The 19,505-nt window shown below is 42.3% G+C and overlaps 1 protein-coding gene across 2 annotated transcripts in view; it reads left to right on the top strand.

The window, feature by feature from the left end:
• zswim6 (zinc finger SWIM-type containing 6) overlaps window positions 1-19,505 on the top strand; it is a 209,155-nt gene that overhangs the window by 124,937 nt on the left and 64,713 nt on the right. For both annotated transcript variants that reach the window (XM_033030045.1, XM_033030040.1), the window contains exon 2: window positions 15,203-15,559. In XM_033030045.1, coding sequence (XP_032885936.1) covers window positions 15,203-15,559 — 357 coding nt within the window. The remainder of the gene's footprint in view (window positions 1-15,202; window positions 15,560-19,505) is intronic.

Below are 19,505 nucleotides of genomic sequence, written 5' to 3'. Positions count from 1 at the left end.
GAGAGCTGCCAGAGGTGAGCGGGGGCCGGCAGAAGGTGCTGAGGTGGCGGCCGGTTCTGCTATCCAGCCCGGCGGCCGCTCACAGCCACCCAAGCTACTTCTTCCCCCTGGCCTCAATGCGGTGGCATTGCACGCCTCCGTGCAAGGAGCGTCGCAAGTGGCATGATCCCGACCCCCTCCTTCACAACCCTCCTGCCCTCCCCGCAACTTTACCCCGGGCCAGACTCCCCAAATGCTGTGAAAGGAACCCCACCCCGGATAATCCGTTATTTAAAACCATATAGCACCAAGAAATGTACTTACCACATTATCGGTACACGAACTCCATTCTTCTCTCTTTGTTTCCTAAGATACACTTCAGATAATGGCAATCCATATTTGAAAAACCCGCCAAGAAACGAGCGCTGTGCCTGCGCAGTGCTGCAAAGGCAGAGTTTCAGAAGATGAGAAGAACTTTTTTCACACAGAGAGTGGTGAATCTCTGGAACTCTCTGCCACAGAGGGTAGTCGAGGCCAGTTCATTGGCTATATTTAAGAGGGAGTTAGATGTGGCCCTTGTGGCTAAGGGGATCAGAGGGTATGGCGAGAAGGCAGGTACGGGATACTGAGTTGGATGATCAGCCATGATCATATTGAATGGCGGTGCAGGCTCGAAGGGCCGAATGGCCTACTCCTGCACCTAATTTCTATGTTTCTATGTTTCTATGTTTCAGCTCCGCTTGAAATTGACGGCTTGAAGCAGCGCTGACGGCACGTGGGCTGTACAGAGCTTCGCGTGCTACAAGTGCTGCGGATGAAAGGCACGGAGAATTATGCCTACCTAAGAGATCGATCTCTTAGATAGACATAATTCGCCCATGCCTTTACTATTTATATTTAGTAATTACTATTTTATAATTTTAGTCAGGGTGGGCAGTGCCTACCTTGCTCACCCTGACGGCACGTGCCTGGTATAGGTGTTGTCAGGCCACGTACCAACCTTTAAGTTATAGATTTGGTGATGACTCCATTGTAGGTTGCTTTTTACCAGGATGCCAGTTCTACCATTGTTCAAATTACTTGATGGCATTGAATGGACATTTGAAAGGTTCAACTGGTACAGAATGTTATTCTGGCTATAATTCCACAGATAAAATTATTATGTAAAAGAGGGATGGTCATTGCTTTTTAGCAGTAAATGGATTTGACATACTCTCCCATGCCTATTCCTCAATTTTACAGGGATTGGTTCTACCAGTGATTAAACTGATTTTTGTTTCAAAAATCAATGTGAAATAATTTTGCCCCTCCGTTTAGAATTTTGTGTCATTAATTTTAAAAACATGTTTAAGAACTCGTCTCTTGCATTTAAAATAAGTACATCTTTACTGAAAAAAACTGTTGTTGATAAGATGGACACAAAGAAGGACTGATACTTCATGAATGGAAATAAAACGTGCAATAAATTCTCTGTACTTTTTTAACTTTCTCATTGAAGTGATATAATTGTGGTTTTGTGAATGATTTTTGGTTGAATGTAGTTTCATCCCATGCAGAAACTATTAAGTGCATAAATGGTTCTGTAAAATGTGAGTGTAAAGACATCGGGTATTGTATTATTGAGTTTTATTATTTGATATGATAAGTAATGGCAAGTAACTTAATACTGGTTGTAATCATGATAAGTGAAATGGTTCTGCTTCAAACCTCCCACAAATGTGCTTAATATTCAATTCAATCCCATTTTATAGTATATTTTAAATTTGTATAACGTTTTCTTTTCTTTTATGGGATGAGAGCAAGGCCAGCATTTATTGACCTTCCTTCTGTTTGGAAAAGGAGTTTATAACAGTAATCAGGGACAGTTTCTTCCCAGCTGTTATCAGGCAACTGAACCGTCCTCCAACTGGAATGTGGTCCTGACCTACCTCATTGGAGACCTTTGAACTATCTTTAATCGGACTTTATCTTGCACTGAATGACATACTCTTTATCCTGTGTCTGTACACTGTGGACAGCTTGGTTATTATTGTGTGCAGTGTTTTCATTTCACTGTATTTCAGTACATGCAATACAATACAATAATACTTTATTAGCCAAGTATGTTTTGAGGAATTACAAGGAATTTCATTTGCCAAGTCAGTCATCATACAAATAAAAAGCAATAGAACACACAAAATACATTTTAACATAAACATCCACCACAGTGACTCCACATTCCTCACTGTGATGGAAGACAAAAAAAAAGTTCAATATCTTCCCTATGTCGGGGGCCTCGAGCCTTCTGTTGACGGGGCGATCTTACTCACATAGCCGGTGGCGTTCGGGCCCTCCGCGTCGGGGCAATCACTCTTGCATCGGGGGGGGGGATCTCAACTCCCCGCGCCGAGCAATCAGACCCCGGGTCGGGGCTTGTCGAACCTTCTGCGTCGATGGAGTTCCCAACATCGACGATCTCTCCCGAGACTGCGAGCTCTCGATGGTAAAGTCCGCAGGCTGCAGTTGGAGTGATCCCAGGCAAGGGATCGTCTCCGATGGTAAGCCCGCGGTGGGGCTCAAAGTCAGTCCCGAGTGAGGCCTCCAGCTCCAAGATGTTAAGCCGCAGAGCAACCGGAGATACGACCCGAAAAGTAATCGCATCTCCGGCAGGGTAAGAGATTGGGGGGGAAAAGTTCCCTCCGACCCCCTCCCCCACATAAAACTAACCAGAGAACATTAAAACAAACTTTCAAAACACACTAAAAATAACAAAAAAAGCCGAAAAACAGACAGACTGTTGGCGAGGCTGCAAATGGTACGGCACCCCTGGTGGACCATAATAACTAAACAAATCGCTAATGCATCATCTTCGCAGACCTTCTGATGAAGATAGAACTTAGAAGTTAGAACAGCACAGGAATTGGCCATTTGGCTCATAATGTCTGTGTTGAACATATTGCTAGATTAAACTAACCTCTGTTTGCACATGATAAATCCCACAGCACCTGGTGGGATCCCAGATTCAGTTCCAGAGATGACGACTGATGCTCTAGTCTAAGGACACTCGTTCTAGGTTAGGATGGTACAGGACTTGTAGGGGAACCTGTGGATGTTGATGTTGCCATGTGCCTGCTGCTTGAATTATATCAGGGCTGCACTCATCCAAGCAAATGGAGGGTATTCCGTCACACTCGTGGTTTGTGACTTGTAAATGGTTGAAAGGCTTTGGGTAGATTAATCAAGGTACTAAGACAGAGTTCTTTTAACTTCAGAGTTTACATAGATGGTCAAATTTGGTTTTTGGTTAGAGATGACTCCCCAGGATGTTGCAGTCCCTCAGATTTGGCATTCTGTCTCTTTTTAGTGGGGAGGTTATTTACATGACGTTGTGTATGTTTTTTGGTTGTCTACATACCTGGAACTGAGCTGGATAAATTGTACTTGTCACTGATTTAGACATTTGCCTGCTGCACTTTAAATTAAAGGTGACAATACAACTTAATACCATCAACTGTGCTGAAAGGTATGTTTCTATATCATAGTTGAATGTTTTTATTTATTATTCAGTAGAATTTTACCTCAACCTGATAGGTTACTTTGAGCACCAATAGTGCCTTTCTTAATATCTGACCCAGATCCTCTATGACGTACATACAATTGAGGAGCATTGGGAAGGTGGATACAATACACATTAAGAATTGGGTCAACTGATGTCCCAGCACTGTTGCAAATTCTGTTTCTCAAGAATGTAATCTTTGTTTTGATTTGGTTGCTAAATTAATAAATGCACTGTCAGTTGAACTTTAGCATGGGCTAATAAACCCAAGTTGAACTAGCAATAACAAATTCCTCCTTGATTTGTTTGTCTTTGACCTGCTAAATGCCTGCATGTACGCATGTACGCATTATTACAATGCTATGTAATAAAATAGAATGCCAACTCCTCCTGCGACCATGATTATAACTTGGCATTCGCTGTACTGTGAATTTCAGTCCCTTCAAATTGTGTGCTAGGTTTCTCACTGGCTGGAGCTTTGAGATGTTTGGTGCATCAGAAGATATCATAAAGCAGTAGCTGTTTATATGGAGTCATTCGATTATCGTGTGATTTGTACGCAGGTTGTTAAATTCAAGTATACACACTCACTACTTGTGGTTGCTGACAGGAGGGCAGCTATCACATATGGTCATGACTGGTCAACCACAGAATGTTTGCACATGTTAAATGTCCTTAATTTTGCTTCTGTCATTTGGGCAGTCCCAAATTGTGGTTTAGGGCCTTTTAAATACCTTATAATCTCCACTTCATTTGTTTATTGAACAGGCAGCTCCTGCTCCATCCTTTATCTGAGCTGAGAAGTAGAAAGTGTCTAGAAAGGAAAATAGACTTGGAGCTACCCCTCAACCACCTTTGTACACGTCCTTCTTGGCCACCCGCCAATGGCATGAGTGCAGACATCCAACAGGATATTCTCGTGTCTAACCGGGAAAATTTTAATAGAAGTGAGATTGGGAAAAAAAAAAATCAATTTTTAGAATGCCGTATATGGGTTATCACTTATCATTATGCTGCTTTTACAGTTAATCATAACTTTGTGCTGACATCTTTTGTCTAAATTGTCCCCATCTGCTTTAAGGGGACCTTCATTCCACTTCCCAAGGAAAATAGATGGACATATTTCTATGACTACTGCCCAATAGCCCTAACATCAGTGATACTGGTGTGCATTGAAAGGTTAATAATGGTGCACATTTGCAAGTTTCCTGGACAATCTACACTCCACAATTCATGTATAGAAAAAAAATAGGTCCATGGAGGTTGTCATCCCTCCTGCACTACATTCAGCTCTGGGTGCAGTCTATAACAGAACATCGCCATCAGGATGCTATTCATTGTGTACAGCTCAACCTTCAACACCAAAATACAAAATAAACTTATTCTTAAACTTCCAGACCCTGTCCTTGGGGCTTCTATCTGCAACTGGCCTCAGTCAGTTAGTATTGGTCATAACTTTTCCTCCTCTCTTTACTGAAGTGCCTGAAAAACAAAATATTGGCTTCATACTTGTGATTCGATTTATAAGTGCAGCAAGGACGGGAGACGCGAAGCAACCATGGGAGCATGTAATGCTAAAACTATGAAGTGAGATGAGACTTTCAGTATGATGTAGGTAATGGAACATTGCAATGTGGTGTGCAAGAAATGTAAATCTGACATAAAACATCAACTCCCGAAGAGAACTTGCAAACAGCTGGTGTGAGGAAAAATGGTTATTTCATCTGTATCAGACCTTCCTTAGCAGAGTCCACAACCAAAAGATTTTGTCTTGGTAAACGGACTACTTGATTTAAAGTTGTTTTAATTTAGGCCATCCAAGTGGAGACCAGAGGACTGGTTTTGGCTGAATTAACCGCAGGTAGAAAAGTTCTAAAAATAGCTTTAACTCGAGAGCTATTTCAACTCTCGTCAGAAATGTACCCAAATTTGTGTAAGAATCAAGAAACTGCAGATGCTGATTTACCAATGAAAGACACAAAATGCTGGAGTAACGCAGCATCCATGAAGAACATGGATAGGTGACATTTTGAGTCAGGACCCTACTTCAGACTCTAAAGACTCAGACTTCAGTCTGAAGAAGGGTCTTGATCCGAAACCTCACCTATCCATGTTTTCCAGGGATGTTGTCTGATCAACTGAGTTAGTCCAGTTTCTACTGTCTTTCTAAATGTGTATATTGTCATCTAAGGTCAACTGCATGGAGTTAGGTAGCATGCCTTGATGACTAATGACCAGTGTTTCCAATATCTGTGGAGATTAAGTACTTTCAGTGGTTGGTTATGATGCATATCAACTGCGTTAGTAAAGACCTGGACTCCACATCTCGCCTATCGCATGACAGATCAACTCTGCCCTGCATCACTTGGTCAATAATAACAAGCACGTCAGGCTGTTGTTCATCAACTGCAGCTCGGCATTCAACACTACCATCCTCTCTGAATTTACAATCAAACTCAGAACTGGATGTCTGCTCGTGCTATGTAATTTGATACAAGACTTCCCCCACTAGCTGCAACCTCTGGGAAGAAGGTTCAAGAGCCTGAAAGCCATGACCACCAGGTCCTTCCCAGCAACCGTCACGCTGTTGAATACTACAGAATATTAACACCTCGGCAACTATGATCTTCTATGGTTATGTGTTTTTGATTGTACTGTGGACTTTGGTTTTCACATGTTTACCTACTTTTACTTTATTCATTTTTTGTATTATTGATCATTGTTTTATTACTTTAATGGACATTAAGTTACAACAAGTAAGAATTTAATTGTTCTGTTGCTGGTACATATTGCAATTAAAAAATTGACTCTTGATCCTTGACTCCCCCCATAGTCATAGAGTGATACAGCATGGAAACAGGCCCTTTGGTCGAACTTGCTTACACCGGCCAACTTGTCCCAGCTACACTAGCCCTACCTGTCCGCGTTTGGCCCGTATCCCTCCAAACCTCGCTGAGATGTTAATTTCTGAAGCTACGCAACAATGACATGTGTTACATGCAACAGTGTAACATTAAAATAATTATGGCTGTTGGGGTTTCTCTTAAATTGCAACAACAATAAGGAAAATTAGGGCTCGCTAGGCTTGCATCAAGAGTCAAGAATGTTTTATTGTCATATGTCCCAGATAGAACAACAGAATATGTAAACATGCTGCATCACAACAGAATATGTAAACATAGTACATTGTAAACAATATGATAAACAAAAGAAAAAATAGCCCAGTATGTGTATATATACACACATACTCACAAGTTTACACACACTCTTTAATCTTCTCGGGAAGTAGAGGCGTTGATGTGCTTTATTTATAATTGCATCAGTGTGCTGGGTCCAGGAAAGATCTTCAGAAATATGTGGAACAGCTGAGTTTATAAGAATGAGAAGAGACTTGACAAACATCAGGTCCTGAGCAGCCCTCGCAGGGTGCTGTGGATAGAATGGTTCCTCTTGGAAGAATATGGAACTGAGGATCCATTTATATACGGGGTTGGCTGTTTAAGGCAGAATAGGCAGTTCCTTTTGAGAATCGTGAATCTTTGAAACTCTCTTCCTTAAAGGGCAGTGGATACATTCTTCACCTATTTTTAAGGCTGGTAGAACAATTCTTGACAAGCAAGGAGGAGCACGATTACCACTGATAGGTGGGAATGCAGAATTGTGGTCACAATCAAAGCTGCCAAGATCTTTGGTAAATGGTAAAGCAGGTTTGATTAAGGGGCCAAATGCCTATGCTTCCTAACTTGTATTTTCACAATCTCTATCTGAAACCTGATTAAATCATTTCATTATGCATATGTTTTCTGTTTTACTGTATGCACAGCAGTTTGAAAATGGAACAATATTATTTTTGCATAACTTGTTTCAGATGAACAGCTGAGAGTTGTCATAAACATTTTGTGGTCTGTGGCTTAAAGAGTTTAGTGCCTGGGCTCAGGAAAAGTTTGTTTCTATATTTGAGTTTGAATTATAGTGTCATATTTTGCCTATTTAGACTTTTTCTTTTGCTGTTTGAGTTGCGTTTTGTTTTGCCTGGGGATCCAGTTGATGGAGAACTTCCTATTGTTATCAACAGAGTAGCAAGCCTTTGTTTCTTTCTGTGGGTTTGCTAGTTTTCTATCAGTGGCTGCTTGAAAAATGTGTGTCCTGCTTCATTATTTGCTTTATTTTTGACAGAAATAAATTCTATACGAAATAGAAAATTTGCAAATTTAATACACAGAAAATGCTAGAAATACTCAACAGATCAAGCTGCCTGAAGTTCGTAGTATTTCCAGTATTTTTTATTTGCATTCCATACAAGAGGTCCGTTAATATGAAACTTGCAGTTTGCAAAGTTTGGCTGTATATCACCTGCCGTTGGGGCAATTTGCGTTTAATTTGGACTTCAGTATGTGCTTACACGTATCTTAATGTTGTGCCAACCAGCATAATTGACGGCCTCGAGCCAAGGTTTATCGTCACATGTACCTAGGTGAAACTCCTTTTTTTGCATGCAATTCAGTACAAATCTTGTTATAATTTAGCACAATCATACTTATGTGCAAGTGTGTAAGCATAGTAGATTACACTGAAGCAGCACACATGAATTGCCATGTTTCTGACGCTGTCTTGCAACCTTCATGATCAATGTTCTTGAATGTGGAGTCTTAACCTAGCTTTAAAGGGCTGTTGTCTTGGGAGTGGAGCAGGGTTGGAGTTACGGGGTCATCCTTGCCAGTCGAAGCTGTCGACGTCCTCCACCACTGCTCCATGCTGCTGCAGGCCATGTCCGATATGCATTCTCACTTGAGGGGTCTCCAGCATCCAACTGATTTTCCCAGGGCATCCAGCAGCCTATCCACAGACACGTCAAACCATATGCTTGCAATCCCTCCTCCCACAGCCACTGCCCTTTTTCCGAGCTGACCTTAAAAAACCCAGAGCGCTTGCAAGGGCTCAGTAGGCAAGCCTCCAGCCCGCTCACTGGCACCATTCCTCTGCTCCGTCCGCCATGTTTGCTGAATGAATTTCTCCACTGTCTGCGCTTATGCTGAATGCATGTGAAGTAGGGAAAACTGGCTTAATTGTGCAATGTTAATTTGATAACAATGCTAAATTGGTCCTTTGTGGTGCTACCAGGATTGTGTGTTGAGCTAACATGGAGGATTTTACTTATTTCTCGTGATCATCAGATTCTTGCAAAAAACACAGTGCTGGAGTAACTGTGAGTTAGGCAGCATTTCTGGACCCATCGTGCTGATAAATTTTGATTTGGTTTGAGTACGCTTTTGGTGTTTTCAGATGTTTTATGAAATCTCCAGGTAGCGATGAGGTGTTGCCTTAATGTCTAAGGCAAAGCCCAGTTGGTCCCAGACATAAGAGTTTCAGTAAATTCCCCTCCAATGTAATAGGATTGGATGAGAGAGCACAGCATCTGCTGGAACATGGAAGGGAAGGAGGATGCGAATGGAGGGAGGGGTCCTAACAAGGAAGCCTGGATCAGCAAAGATTCTGAAGTCTTTTTGTAAATGCAGAATCTGTGGTCTGTGACCCGTTGCCCGTTGAAAGGAAGGGTGAAGCTATCGCAGTGCCGGGTCTGACTTGCATGCTAATGTGAATGGTGGGCAAGTGGTGAGAAATTACTGCAGCTTTGAACTCCCTGAGGAGTCTAATAGTAGGATGCAGCCTGCTAACTTTGGGGTCTTCTGCATTCCCACTAGTGAATGAAAATGTTGAAATGGCTCTTGTTTACATGCAGTAATGTTGATAAATGCCTCCGATTGTGTTCAGAGCATATATCCTCAGAGCAGCGATGTTCCTGTCCTGCCATTGGCAATGGGTGGGCTGGCTGATAAGTGACGGCAAGAGCCCAGGCTGTGGGCAGTGGTGAAACCACACTTGCTGCCAGGGTGAGCGTAGGTGATCTCAACGCAGTCACCGCCACAGTGCTGATTAATACACAAAGGGACACAAAGTGCTGGAGTAACTCAGCAGGTCAGGCAACATCTGGAAACCGTGGATAGATGATGTTTCGGCTTGAGAAAGGTTATTGGTGGAGAGGTCAGTATCTGTGATGGGTTGGGCAATGTCTACCACCTCTGTAGCCAACTTTGATCTTGGCCATTCGAGTTACATTTCAGTTTAGTTTATTACATGTACCGAGGTGCAGTGAAAAGCTGTTATTGCGTTACCAAACCAGACCCTTGAGGCAACCCAGTCATTATACTCTCTACCGTACACCGACTGACGTTCGGCCACCTACTGAACTCCTCAATCATCTAAAGTAGTGGAGATTTTGATGAGCTTTCTTTGAGAGTATCAATATGTTAGGCCCAGGACAGATCTTCAGGGACATGGACACCCAAGAGCAGGGGTGTCAAACTAATTTTAGGTCATGGGCTGGATTGGGCAAAATGCGACCATGCAGGCCGGATCAGTTGTGCACGCGTGTGTGCTCCCACAGCTTTCGTTGCCTTTCTCTCTCTCTCACTCTCACACATCTGCTGCTCTCTCTCTCACTCTCACATACTCTCTCACTCTCTCTTTCTCTCTCTCTCTCACACACACGCACACACGCACTCACACACACACACACACACGCACTCTCTCACACACACACACACACACACACACACGCACTCTCTCACACACACACACACGCACTCTCACACTCACACACACGCACTCTCACACACACACACACTCACTCTCACACACACAAACACACACACACTCACTCTCACACACACTCTTTCTCTCTCACTCTCTCTCTGTCTCTCACTCTCTTTGTCTCTCTCCCTGTCTCTCTCTGTCTCTCTCTCTGTCTCTCTCTCTCAGTCTCTCTCTCTCTCTCTCTCTCTCTCTGTCTCTCTCCCTGTCTCTCTCTGTCTCTCTCCCTGTCTCTCTCCCTGTCTCTCTCCATGTCTCTCTCTGCCTCTCTCTCTGCCTCTCTCCCTGTCTCTCTCCCTGTCTCTCTCCCTGTCTCTCTCCCTGTCTCTCTCCCTGTCTCTCTCCCTGTCTCTCCCTGTCTCTCTCCCTGTCTCTCTCCCTGTCTCTCTCCCTGTCTCTCTCTCTGTCTCTCTCTCTGTCTCTCTCCCTGTCTCTCTCCCTGTCTCTCTCCCTGTCTCTCTCCCTGTCTCTCTCCCTGTCTCTCTCCCTGTCTCTCTCCCTGTCTCTCTCCCTGTCTCTCTCCCTGTCTCTCTCTCTGTCTCTCTCTCAATCAATCAATCAGTTTTATTCGTCACATTGCACATAAAGTGCAAGTGATATGAATTTGCCAGCAGCGGTACAATGATAAAGAACACACAAAAACACACAAAAAAATTTAACACAAACATCCACCACAGCATTCATCACTGGTGGAAGGCACAAAAGTTGGCCAGTCCTCCTCCATTTTCCTATGTCTCTCTCTGTCTCCCTCTCTCTCTGTCTGTCTCTCTCTCTCTGTCTTTGTCTCTCTCTCTCTGTCTCTCTCTCTCTCTGTCTCTCTCTGTCTCTGTCTCTCTCTCTCTTTGTCTCTCTCTCTCTCTCTCTCGTGCTGCCCCTTTAACTGCTCATGCGGCCTCAGATGCTTGACCGCCGTGAGGGCGTGCGGGGAGTGGGCGGAGACAATCACGTCAAGGCTCCGCTCACCCCCACCCCTTATTCCGCCGTGGCGCGATTGGCCGACACCAGCGTATGCGACTCTCCAATGCGACCCGTCCCGTTGTCCGTCAACGCATGAGTGTCAGGTCGCATATGCAGATTGCCATAGAGACAGAGAGCCGTTGCCATACAGATGCATAATAAATGATCGTGAATATACTTTTTTGCCCCAAATCATCCCGCAGGCTGGATTGGACCCCTTTGCGGGCCGGCAGTTTGACACCCCTGCCCAAGAGCTTGAAGTGATTGATTTATCCCCGATTATGTATTTTCAATCCACTTGGGGATAGTGGAGGAACCAAAATCAGAAAATGCTGGAAACACTTCAGCAGATCCAGCAACCCCTGTGAAAAGAGGAAAACGTTAATATTTTGGGCCTGAGATCTTTTATTAAATGCTCAAGGATAGAGAAGGGTTATGCAAGTGGTGCTTTACCTGAGCTTGACTTCATTTCACCTTTGTGTATCTGTTGTCACCTTTGCATAGCACATGTGAATTGGGAATCTTGGCGTCTCTCCAAACTATTCAAATAAAAATAGTGTTTTTATTGCTGTTCTAAGCATTAAGTGTTGTAGATTCCCCTTTCTCTCCTTGAAATGGCTATAAGGATCTAAGATGGTAGAAACTGGGAATTGGAATGGAAATTATTGTAATTGCCGTTGAATTAAGATCCTGATGCTACAGTGATTTGAAGCAATAAACGGACTTATTTTACGGTTTGGCCATGAACTCGTATCTCGTGGGACCTGCACAGAGGTTGTAAATTTATGCTTAGGCAGATTGGACAGATAGGTATTGCTGCTGCCTCGCAGCTCCAGTAATCTGGGTTCAATCCTGACAGAGCTCCCTGTGCGTGCATGTTTTCCCTGTGACCACATGCGTTTCCTCCGGGTGCTCTGGTTTATTCCAAAAATCCCAAAGACGTGCGGAATATTAGGTAAAATGACAACTGGAAAGTGCCCCTAATGTCGGCAGGCAGTACAATTGTTGGGAGTGGGGGGGGAAATGAATGAGCATTAGGATTGCTCCGTATACTTGCATAGATTAAATGAGCCAAATGGCAGACCCCTATGTTGTAAGGAAATATAGAAATATGGAGAAAATGATGCCACATATTACACATAACATCCACTGTTTTAAATGTAGTTCTCTCGTAGATTTTCTGACTTATGTGGACATTGGAAAGACTGAGGATCAATTTGGAAGGTAGTTTCCTAGAAATCAGTGGCATTGATATTCCCTTTTCCTGCCTCTCAAAAACACCCAGTAATGCATTCTTTGCTTGACATACGAGTGAAAACGTCCATATCTTTGTCTTGTCACTGCTAACTAATTTTTGCAAAGTAATTTTACTTTCTGCTGGATGAGAACACATGCTGCCAATTCCTAAGTTTACCATTATGATCTAATATTCAGTCAAGATTGCTGTAACTGGAAAATTCTTTGACTAATGAAAATATAATGACTCAATTTCAAACTGTATGCTTTGAATTTTGTGCTTGTTTTCGCCATTTATTTGTGATGATTCACTATAATGTGTAGCTCCATCAGTTGTATTTGTTAAATCTCAGCAGCTGTTTGCTGCAGAGCTCTCTGGTACAGAAGATCTGCTTTAATTGTCCCTATTGTATTGCAGAATTGCCAAGAAGATTAATATGTCAGAGTAGATTTACGCTATTGCAACTAGATGTGGGTTTAATCCTTTGAAAACTAGGTGTAATGCAGCCTACAGTTTACCTTCATTTTTGCTAACATACCCTTGACTGCTTCATAGATGGAAAACTACTCAATACATTTGGTTGTACTTGCTTGAATTGTTTTGGGGTTTATCAGCCTTCAGTTTTCCAGTTACTCTGCCAAATCATCTAAATTGCTGAAAGATAGAAAAAATAGGTGCAGGAGTAGGCCATTTAGCTCTTCGAGCCAGCACCGCCATTCAATATGATCATGGCTGATCATCTAAAATCAGGACCCTGTTCCTGCTTTTTCCCCATCCCTTGATTCCTTTCACCCTAAGAGCTAAATCTACTGTAACTCTCTCTTGAAAACATCCAGAGAATTGGCCTCCACTGCCTTCTGTGGCAGGAAATTCCACAGATTCACAACTCTCTGGGTGAAGATGTTTTTCCTCATCTCAGTCCTAAATGGCCTACCCCTTATTCTTAAACTGTGACCCCTGGTTCTGGATTCCCCCAACATGGGGAACATTTTTCCTGCATCTAGCCTGTCTAATCCCTTAAGAATGCTATATGTTTCCGATAAGATCCTCTCTCATGGCTCTATACAACTGCAGTAAGACCTCCTTGCTCCTAAACTCAAATCCTCTCGCAATGAAGGCCAACATGCCATTAGATTTCTTCACTGTCTGCTCTACCTGCGTGCTTACTTTCAGTGACTGATGTTCAAGCACACCCAGGTCTTGTTCCCCTTTTCCTATTCTGACCATTCCCATAAATAATCTGCCTTCCTGTTCTTGCCACCAAAGTGGATAAGCTCACATTTATCTGCATCTGCCATGCATCTGCCCACTCACCCAACCTATCCAAGTCACCCTGCAGCCTAATAGCATCCACCTCACAGCTCGCACTACCGCCCAGCTTTGTGTCACCCGCAAACTTGGAGATGTCACATTTAATTCCCTCATCTAAATTGTGAATATATATTGTAAATAACTGGGGTCCCAGCACCGAGCCTTGCGGTTTGGTCACTGCCTGCCATTCTGAAAAGGACCCGTTAATTCCTACTCTTTGTTTCCTGTCTGCCAACCAGTTCTCTATCCATGTCAATACCCTACCCCCTATACCATGTGCTCTGATTTTGCACACTAACCTCTTGTGTGGGACCTTGTCAAATATTTTTTTTAAGTCCTGGTACACCAAATCCATTGGCTCTCCCTTATCCATTCTACTTGCTACTTCATCAAAAATTCCAGAAGATGAGTCGAGCATGATTTCCCTCTTCATAATTCCATGCTGACTTTGACCGATCCTGTCGCTGCTTTCCAAATGTGCTACAAAAATATCTTTAACAATCGACTCGAACATCTTCCCCACTACCGATGTAAGGCTAACTGGTCTAAATGATCATCAATGCATCCACGATTTCTAGGGCCACCTCCTTGAGTACTCTGGGATGCAGACCATCAGGCGCTGGGGATTTATCTGCCTTCAGTCCCAACAGTTTACCTAACACCATTTTCTGACCAATGTGGATTCCCTTCAGTTCCTCCCTCCCATTAGATCCTCGGTCTCCTTGTATTTCTGGGAGATTTTTTGTGTCTTCCTTAGTGAAGACAGAACCAGAGTATTAGTTAAACTGTTCTACCATTTCCTTGTTTACCATTATATATGTTGGGAAAGGTTGATTATCTCTAAATGCAGCGGTTTTCTGATTTTATTCTTAAATTTCTTTCCCGAAGTATTGTACTTCTGTTGTCCTTCCCTCTTTTGTTTTAGTAAAAGGACTAAACATTTGCGTTAGACCTTCTAACAAAGTTTTGATTTCCTGCTTGGGATCTTTTATAATTAACCAGTGTTTTTGGCTCAAGATCCAAGTTACATTTTAACAAATCTTTGCTTCCAAACCGCGTCACACAACATTGCGCTTCCCTGGTTTGTAAAAAATTAGGCCAGGCAGTGCAAGAAGAAAATTTCCTCCTCTTTGACAAGGATGGGGTAAAAGAAACATAACTTCTGCCATGCCCACACTCCTGTTGAGATTTCTCTCCCATGTGCTGGTGATGGAGGAACTCGGTGACTAGAAACAACGGCTGAGAATTATTAAGTGTTGCGATTATGTGGACGGTTTCCCTCCCTCCCATGGTCTTGGATAAAATGTGGTTAGGAGTAATTAGCTCTCGTTGCATCTCCTGCACAAAGCAGTAATTTTTCATTCACTTTCATGACTTCTTCAATTGTTTACATCTTTTGTAAAATAAAAGGGAAACGAGTATCTCCATGTGGTTTTTTAATTGCACTGTCTGGCATGCAGATAAGATGTTTGGCAAGATGATAAGTTTGTTTATTTCTTTGCTGCTAAAATGCTTTTCTCTTTCCTTTGTAGGTTTCCACTTAAGTGGTACTGTAACAGAACCTGCCACGCAATCGGAACCAGAAACTGTTTGCAATGTTGCTATCAGCTTTGATCGTTGCAAAATTACCTCAGTAACCTGTGGCTGCGGAAACAAAGACATCTTTTATTGTGCGCATGTTGTTGCACTCTCGCTGTACCGGATTCGCAAGCCAGATAAGGTCAAATTGCATCTTCCCATTTCAGAGACACTTTTTCAGATGAACAGAGACCAATTGCAGAAATTTGTTCAGTATTTGATTACCGTGCATCATACAGAAGTTCTACCTACTGCACAAAAACTAGCAGATGAAATCCTTTCCCTAAACTCAGAAATAAATCAAGTGCATGGTAAGTTTTGCATGTTTACTTGGCATAAATTTGTACTGTTATTATCCATGTGGGATTTTAAAACTAGAAGGAATGTCGCAAAGTCATGAACAAATACATTTAGTTCAGTAGTTCTGTGTGGTTCAAAACTATTCATGATTTTAAATGAAATGTGAAGAATTGCTGAAAATATCACTAAAACCTATTGTAGTTTGGATTGAAACCATTGCTCCCTTACTCCAGTGGTTCCTTCATCCTCTGCTCCCTTTAACGAACGGATAAAGACTTGAATGAGGTTAAAAATTGTCATAACCGGCCATTACCAGATTTGGTTTGATTAAATTTAAACAGTTTTCCTATCCTGCTGTTCCTCAACTACTCAAATATTACCAGGAATGCTGGAAAACTCCCTGTTCCTTGTGAAGATCTATCCTCTTAAACCTCCTCCTCCCTTGTCAACATCCCAGTTACCCTTCACTCATTTGTGGCTAAGATAAAGACAGTTCAATTGAACTGCTTGTTTTATTCCTATTCCCTAGTCCACCAGTATTTCCAGTGCCTTGGTCCCATTTAACCATATAACAATTACAGCACGGAAACAGGCCATCTTGGCCCTTCTAGTCCGTGCCGAACACTTACTCTCACCTAGTCCCACCTACCTGCACTCAGACCTTAACCCTCCATTCCTTTCCCGTCCATATACCTATCCAATTAATTTTTTTAAATGATAAAAACGAACCTGCCTTCACCACTTCCGCTGGAACCTCATTCCACACAGCTACAACTCCCTGAGTAAAGAAGTTCCCCCTCATGTTGCCCCTAAACTTTTGTTCCTTAATTCTCAAATCACGACCTCTTGTTTGAATCTTCCCTACTCTCAATAGAAAAAGCTTATCCACGTCAACTCTGTCTATCCCTCTCATAATTTTAAAGACCTCTATCAAGTCCCCCTTAACCTTCTGCGCTCCAAAGAATAAATACCTATCTTGTTCAACCTTTCTCTGTAACTTAGGTGCTGAAACCCAGGCAACATTCTAGTAAAACGTCCCGTGAAGTTTTTTTTTTCCTTTTTATCCAACTGTCCTGCCATTTTCTGTCTAAGCGCTTGAACAAGTGAAACTATTTCTAGTATCCAAGATCCTACCTCAAATAAATAATTGACTATCCGTGCTCCCTTCCTGGGTCTAATATTTATAGAATGGATTGTAGCGAGTGTACAATGCACAAAGCCATTTGTTGTAACATTGATAAAGCTATGGGCCAAATGGAACCAGCTTAGGTGGGGCATCTAGGTCAGTAAGGGCAAGTTGGGCCAAAAGGCTTGTTTTTCTTACTATATGACTCTGACTCAGCTGTAGCTCTGTAGTTTATGGATCTTAAGGTACATGTCCAGGCACTTATTGAATGCAAGGAGGATTTCTGACTCCACCAACCTTTCACACATCTAATACCTACTCCCTGACCTCAAACATGTTGTTTTGACCTCTGAGGAAAAATGAACCTTCCTATTTACTCTTTTTAGATCCTTAATTTCTTTTTGTACCTTAGTTAATTATTTTCTCTGCCATCTTTGTTTCAATGAAAACGACACAAGTTCATTAAATCCATTCCCATAGCCCCAATATTCTAGTACCAGCATTCTCTCATAAATCACTTCCCTTTGTGCAATCACATTTCCTATAATGTGACGTTCAGAGATATTCGTGTTAGTTGAGCGGTAAATTTAACTTTTGTTACACTGTCAGCATTACCTCCTTACGTATTCTATGCCTCTGCTAATATGGAATGGCTTACAGTGTGTGATTTTTTGATTTTTTAAAATTTAACGTTTATGACCTATCCTGCTACATTTAGGGTTACTGAATGTTAGTTGATAATGTTAACGTATGTTTCCAAACATTATTTCCCCCTGCCTCCTCCTCGCTTCCAGGTCTGTTTGCGTCATCTGTGCAGAAAACGGACCTAGCAAGCTACTGCCCAATCTCCACCCACATTCCATTTGGGGCCCTTCACATATCCTCCCTCCATGCACCTCACCTCTGCTACTTTACCCCAATTTCCCATTCTTCTTCCCCCCCCCACCCCAAGTGAAACCGATGGAGTATTTCTCCAGGACGTTTCAGCAAGCAGAAAGTTCTTGATGAATTAAGGTTTTTGTTGTTGGATTTACTGAGCACTTGGCTAACATTTTTCTTGATTTGACGTACCACTCTTGGGAAAATTTGAATAGCCTTTTATTAATTATTCTGCTAAAATGGTTTGTACAACCAATGCAGTTAATTGGCCAATGTATATTGTGCCTGGTATGTAGGTGAGAGGAGGAATCTGGGCGGAAATGGAGAAGAAAATAAAAATGTGTGATTAGTGTTCATACTTGGTGCTGACTTGAATGAATGAATGAATGAATGAATGAATGAATGAATGAATCTCTTTATTGTCATTGCACATGGTACAACGAAATTTAAAAGTCAAACCCACTGTGCGATTCACAAGAAAAGGTAAAAATATATACATATTTTAAAAAAATTACAGATAAATAACAATAGCAGCTGAGGTAGAACCATTCAGTTGAATGTGAGTGTTATTTCTTATTTTGCATTGTTAAATTCACGTATGGCTATGGGGTAGAAGCTGTCTCTGAGTCTGTTTGTGCGAGTTTTGAAAGACCTGTACCGTCTGCCAGAGGGCAGCGGGTGGAACAGGTTGTGTCCAGGGTGGGAAGGGTCCTTCAGGATGTTGGCTGCCCTGCCAAGGCAGCGAGAGCTGAAGATGTCCTTCAGGGAGGGCAGTGGGCAGCCAGTGATTTTTTGTACGGTGTTGATGACCCTTTGAAGGGCTCTCCTGTCCGCTGCAGAGCAGCTGGCATACCATGTGGTTATACAGTACGCCAGCACACTCTCGATGGAGCAGCAGTAGAAGGACACCAGCAGCTTCTCCTCCAGGTTGTTTTTCCTGAGGATCCTCAGAAAGTAGAGTCGCTGCTGGGCCTTCTTGACTGCTGTGGTGGTGTTTGTAGTCCAGGAGAGATCCTCCGTAATTTGTGTGCTCAGGAATCTGAAGTCTGAGACCCTTTCCACACAGTCCCCATTGATGAATAGTGGTTTGGGGGCTGCACTGTTCTTACGGAAGTCTATGATACGCTGGTGCACTGAAGGCCCTGTTTCTCTGCTCAATCTCTCTGATTCTGCGACATGGCCTGCTGAATTAATGGACTTGTAGATGTAGGTTTTATGTCACTTCCGCTTGCATCTTCCTAATTATTTTTTACCTTTCAGATTTTCTGCTTTCAGTGTTTCCTTTCTTTGTCCAGTTATACTTAAACCATTATATATTATATTTTTAGAGTCATAGAGTGATTCAGTGTGGAAGCAGGCCCTTCGGCCCAAGCCCACACCGGCCAACATATCCCAACTACACTAGTCTCACCTGCCCGCGTTTGATCCATATCTCTCCAAACCTGTCCTATCCATGTTCGATGGATCAATTTTTAGTTAAACTCTTTTTATTCTTGATTTTTTTTAGTCACCTCTATATTCCTGTGGTTATTTCTGCACTCTCTGAATTTAGTCATAATAATTAGTCTTTTAAAATATTCCAAAACAGACTGATTTTAGGCCTTTTTCCTATGAGATTGTTCAGCGATAAATGCCTATGCTTATGTTGAAACCTATTATTTTGTGGCAGATTCTATGACAACTTTCCAATATCCTAGATCTGATTGTTACTTTCTCCCCTTTTTGATTGGCAGTGCTTTTTGTGCAGGAATAAAACATCTTTAGAGAGAAAAGTAATATTTTTCTCTTCCCTTATTGGATTTTGTTTTCCAACTAAGCAGTCAAGATCATTTTATCTGGTCTTCATTATGAAATTGTGGTTTAAAAGCATTCTGAGGTTTAACTGAGAATCGGAATGGTTAATTCTGTCTTTGCATGTCATTTTTTAAATTGTTCTTTTAACATAAGAATCT

Source organism: Amblyraja radiata, chromosome 1 (genome assembly GCF_010909765.2).
Source record: "Amblyraja radiata isolate CabotCenter1 chromosome 1, sAmbRad1.1.pri, whole genome shotgun sequence".
Lineage (NCBI taxonomy): Eukaryota > Metazoa > Chordata > Chondrichthyes > Rajiformes > Rajidae > Amblyraja > Amblyraja radiata.
The sequence above is the reverse complement of the archived record's forward strand: the minus strand, read 5'-3'. Positions and strand labels throughout refer to the sequence as shown.